Source organism: Pinus tabuliformis, chromosome 5_2 (assembly GCF_031772625.1).
Source record: "Pinus tabuliformis cultivar Carrire ecotype Pingquan chromosome 5_2, CPIR1, whole genome shotgun sequence".
NCBI classification, from domain to species: domain Eukaryota; kingdom Viridiplantae; phylum Streptophyta; class Pinopsida; order Pinales; family Pinaceae; genus Pinus; species Pinus tabuliformis.
Genome location: NC_142306.1, coordinates 696,763,711 through 696,768,674, shown reverse-complemented (window position 1 = coordinate 696,768,674; position 4,964 = coordinate 696,763,711). Strand labels below are relative to the sequence as shown.

At 36.9% G+C, this 4,964-nt stretch overlaps 1 protein-coding gene across 1 annotated transcript; it reads right to left on the bottom strand.

The window, feature by feature from the left end:
* Positions 1-234: 234 nt before the first annotated feature.
* Positions 235-1,466, bottom strand: LOC149161035 (uncharacterized). Its single transcript, XM_089435472.1, has 2 exons — positions 1,198-1,466; positions 235-1,110 (listed from the first exon to the last, which is right to left on the bottom strand). The coding sequence occupies exons 1-2, from the start codon at positions 1,363-1,365 to the stop codon at positions 547-549; spliced, it is 732 nt and encodes a 243-aa protein (XP_089291598.1). The 5' UTR covers positions 1,366-1,466; the 3' UTR covers positions 235-546.
* Positions 1,467-4,964: the final 3,498 nt, after the last annotated feature.

The window sequence follows — 4,964 nt, the reverse complement described above, 5'->3', positions numbered from 1 at the left end:
AAATCTTCAGGAAGAAAATCTCTTTTGTCAGATGAATTCCAATCAAGTTATAACAATTTGTGTGTCCAAAAAAGCCAAAATTTTTATGAATAAACTCTCTTTTGTGAGATGAACTTCCAACCAAGTTTTCTTTTGTGTTTTGTCAGATATGCTGCCAACGGTATCCGTTGACATTAAGGACAACTAGCATCAGTGCCAAGCATTAAGCATAAAGGACATGTATCTTACTAAATATTCCTTGAATTTTACCTGGTTTCTTCCTTCTTAACCTGCCATTACTCTCCTGAATATGCCTTGGATTTGCACCTGGCTGTATTTCTTTTCACTGTACTGTAAGAATTTGCATAACATTCACTCTCCTTTTTGGGTTGAATATTTTGTGAGTTTGCATCTGTATCTTTTGGGTGATACAAAGCCACATAAACTGAAACCCTAAACAATCCCTCAAGTTCAAACAGATAATCAAGGCTGGCTACTGATACAATTAGTATGATATATTTTATTAAAAAATTAATGAAAACATATGAATTACACCTTACCATTCCCCTAATTCATTGGGGAACAGCCCTCTTCCACAGTTCTTGGAGTTCTTGGAAGAGAAAGCAACAGAGATGTCTCTGTATAGGAAGTTGTTGCAATGTCCAAGAAGTAGAGGGTGAAAATCATGATACAACAACACACAAACATGGGAATGGGGCCGAACGTCCAGAGAAAAAGAGGGAAGGAGAAGTAGAAAGCTCTGAGCCCCAAAGACCAAAAATAGCTTGCTCTATTCAACGCTTGGCTCACATAGCCCTGCGAGTGCCCTTGCCCAGGTTTGCCAGCGGGCACATTTATGAGAAAGCTGACATGGCTATAGTACCTAATGGACTGAACATTGAACAGAAATGCTATCAGAAAACAAACAAGAATGGCGAAATACTTGACAGAAGACCCCATTCTGCTATCATCTCCGTATATAATAGCAGCGGCCGCGCCCCCCGATCCAGAGCTGCCGACCAGTATGCCGATGAGGGAACTGAGAGTGATGGCGGTGGATGCAAGAAGAGTGGAGGCCATTATGTTGTTCCGCAGGGTTTGAACTGCCAGCACACCGTTCTTGATTCCATCCTGCAAAAACAAATAAAAATTCAAGAACCAATTATTTAGTTTCGTAATCCAATCCAGTGAGGAGGGAATATGAGGGAATTGACTTACCGCCATCATTGTATCGACCCAGATTTCTCTGTTGAGGGCATTGAGTCCGATCACAGTGGTTGTGGGATGGCGTTTTATTCTGTATAGAAGCCATGCATGGTAGCTGCTCAACAAAAGAAGCCCTGCAGGGACCAGAGCGAAATCCAAATCGTATTTTTCGAAACCCATTTTCTGATTTAAAGATGGAAGTGGTTCAATCTCAACCCCAAAATCTCCAGCAGAAATTGATGCCCGGGCTGGAATTTGGAAACCTGAACGCCGAAGAAAAAGTTAAATGAAGCAGTTGCGGTAGAGTTTCAATTGAGCAAAATGATCAGAGCCAGCAAAGCATTTCACAGCTCACAAGCGAAGTCCCGCCATGAACGCCAACATTGTGGGTAAAAAGTTGAGGGAATCGGCGGGCCTGGCCAATTGGGTACACATGTTTTCTTGGTGGGTACTCAAGCGCGTTTGACTCCAAACCTTCGATTTAATTTGCATCCACTGGCCCTTTGGCTAATTGTGAATCAATTGGCTATGGCATCAAGATGATCCATCTGTTTTTCCATAGTTCCGATTGAAAGAAACAGTAACGGCTGAGCATATGCGGATGAATATTCTATCTGCATTCTCGAATTTGTTTGGCATACATTTTTTTTTGTCAGATTTGTTTCGCAAATATATTAAAATTGCTTAATCTCGCTGAGTAACAGATGAAAGGTTGTTTAACTTGCAGAGATATAGTGCTTTAAGGGTTTTTTTTATATAAAATAGTTGTTTTGATGATTTAATTTGTAATGATGGCGTGTTTTAATGGTTTTTTTTTAATGTATTTATATCTTTAGAAGGGTTTTATAAATAACAAAAAAAAATCACAATTCCTCTATTAAAAAAAAATGATATTGCGATTTTTACCAATTTAGATCCAAAAAATTCAAACTACGCTAATTAATTAATTGAAAATCCAATTTAAACAGGCACCTTCCCAGAAGCTAAATCCAAAATTAATTAAAAAATCAATTTAAACAGGCACCTTCCCAGAAGCTAAATCCAATCACGAACCACCTCGAAGTATATACAAAGAAATAATGATAATTTTTCATTGGACAGAAGTATATCAATTTTCCTTTTTAAATAGTTATCAGTATAGTAGGTTTGCGCGTGACAGGTGGATGGTTTAATCATCCACCTTACTCTATCAAGTGACTAATTCATCTTAATTTTCAAAATAAAAATATAAAAAATATTCATTAAATTTAATAGTTTGAAGAAAGTGTAATAATATATAGTTACTAGAAGTAGACGTGGGATCAATCAAATTTTCAATTTAGTCTATTTTTAGATAGATACAAATTTTCAAAAACTTAGATAGAAAATTTGGATTGCGAAGATTACTGTGATTTACATTTTTTAAAAACTTATAATAAATAAGAGGAAATCAATCAGCTTTTTAAGAAAGTGACATCAGGTCTTTACGTAAGGGACTCTTTTGAGTGGAGTTTGTTGGGGCACCCGCTAAAGAGGATAACTAAAATATGGATTCATTTTTGGAAATTGGAATAATATTTTGGAAATTGGAATAATACTGAGAGGCGAGTTGAGGTGAATTAGTATTATATAAATTTAACAATTATTTAGTTAGTCAAACATATTCAACTATAACATAGTGTATCAATCAAATCAAGAACTCTACACATAATGTTTACATGGAAATCCATACTAGAAAAAACCACAAATTTTATTTAACTTTATTGTAAATGCAAGCACGAACTTCAATTTACACTAGATTTTGTAAACACCAAGGCTCCAACCCCCAACCCCCCTTTTTTTGTAAGCAACCATTTGTTGGAAGTAACAACTCCCACTTGTTTGCAGAACCAACCTACTAAAAGCACCAACCCCTTATCTTTACAACCATCAACTTTAAGAAGACTCCAATCCCCTAATTTGCAAGCACCTACTTGCTTTGATTCTCTGATTCAAGTGGATTTAATTCACATCATAGTATCTCCCTTATAATTCTTCAGATAGACACAACTCTTTTTCAATGAATAAATCTCCAACACTCCAAAACAACAATTTTCTTGTATGTGACAACTTTAGATCTCAACCTATGCTCAACTCACTTCTGCACACTCTATCTCGTATCTACTTCAAATTTCTGATATTTAACAATTTCAATCTCTACCAAGCATTCTCGTGCACACACACTATTTTTTTTTTCTGCCCAATAAGAACTCAACTTCTTTAAATTTTCTACAATTTTGCTCCCTCTCACGAACGACAACAACACTGCTTGTCTACTACAATGCTTTCACCTTCACAATCATGAGAACACAAGACACTTAAAATTCACGTCGTTTGATTTCTATTTGATACCCACAAACCTCAAAATTTGGCCCCAATTTAAACTTTGTTTATTTCAATGGTTTAATTGTTTTGCATGCCTAAAACCTCAAATTTTCTAATCTTAGCCCTTGAGTTCTAATCTCTCTGAAACATATGTTTGAGAGCTAGAATCGACCACTTAATCCTAGTAGGCACTTAGCTTCACAGTTTATGCAATCCAACCTTCTCCCATTATAATGCTTTTCCTTGCAAAATATGTCAGCTAGTCCTTCTTCAACCTGCGCTTGGTAGCGTTATCCTGAATGTGCTATAGTCGGGATCATGTCCCCTCTCCTTCACATCGATGCCTTGCCACCAGATGACCTCTTGGCCTAGATGCCCTTGCATCCGATATTCAATCCCCACTTCCCTTCACCATTGAAACTACACCACGAATGCCTCATGACTCAAATGTCATCTTGGAGTTGACATGGAGTCTAGCTCCTTTATGTCAGTCCTGAATTATTATATTGGCTTTATAATATTATATTAGATTGGGTTTATAATAATATTAGGGTTTGTGATTAAAGATTGTTATTGTTGATTTAGTTCAATTATATTAGAGTTTATAATATTAAGGTTTTTATGAAGGAATATAATTAGTGTTAATTATATTAAAGTTTACTATTAACGTTGTTATTAGGGTTCATAATATTTGGGTTCAAAATATTTAGTTTAATAATATGGAAGTATATTGCAAAATCATATTAATAAAAGTGTACATTAATCATATACATGATCATATTAGTATACAGCTTGAGTGGGCCTAATGGTTAAGAGCATGTGTTTCCTCTTAAGAGGTCACAGGTTCAAAACCAGAGGTGGGTAGAGTATGAATGCCTGATCCAGGTGGATATTGGTGGCCACCTGCCAAGTCCACCTGGACCCCCACCATTGTCCTTCTCAGCATTTTTAGTTTCCTTAATTGTAGCACAACTTACTATTTTTAGCAGTTTTTCGGGTCCTGAACTTCCGGAGCCGTTTTGAGGCCCTAAACGATGTTTTTTGGGGAATCCGGGGGCAACATGGGTCCACATGTTGCCCGTTCCAACAATGGTAGTGCTCGGACAGATCTTTCTAACGGGCTATTGTATGCGTCAAACGGAGATCATATGCCAAAGTTACGACCCCGGGAAGTTGATGTACCAATTTACCCCAAACGGGGCCCACAGTTTGGTGTTTCATCTCCTAGGGTTAGGTTTTGGAATGTTAAGGGTTTTCCATTGTTTCTCAACAATAAATAGGCCTTCGAGCCTCATTGTAACACAGTTCAGAGGCATGTAGCCATCACATCTCTTCTCAGAGATAAGCTACCATCGCCCTAGCTGGTTTATTTCCATTTCTGGTTGTAGGCATATTTCAGTATTTTCCATTAATGAAATGAAGTATTATTTCCGTTG

Bases quoted from the DNA above. Each gene is read 5' to 3' on its own strand.
- LOC149161035 (XM_089435472.1), bottom strand. From the start codon at position 1,365: ATGGGTTTCGAAAAATACGATTTGGATTTCGCTCTGGTCCCTGCAGGG. The intron at 1,111-1,197 runs GTAAGTCAATTC...TTGTTTTTGCAG, and splicing joins GGGTCGATACAATGATGGCG to GATGGAATCAAGAACGGTGT.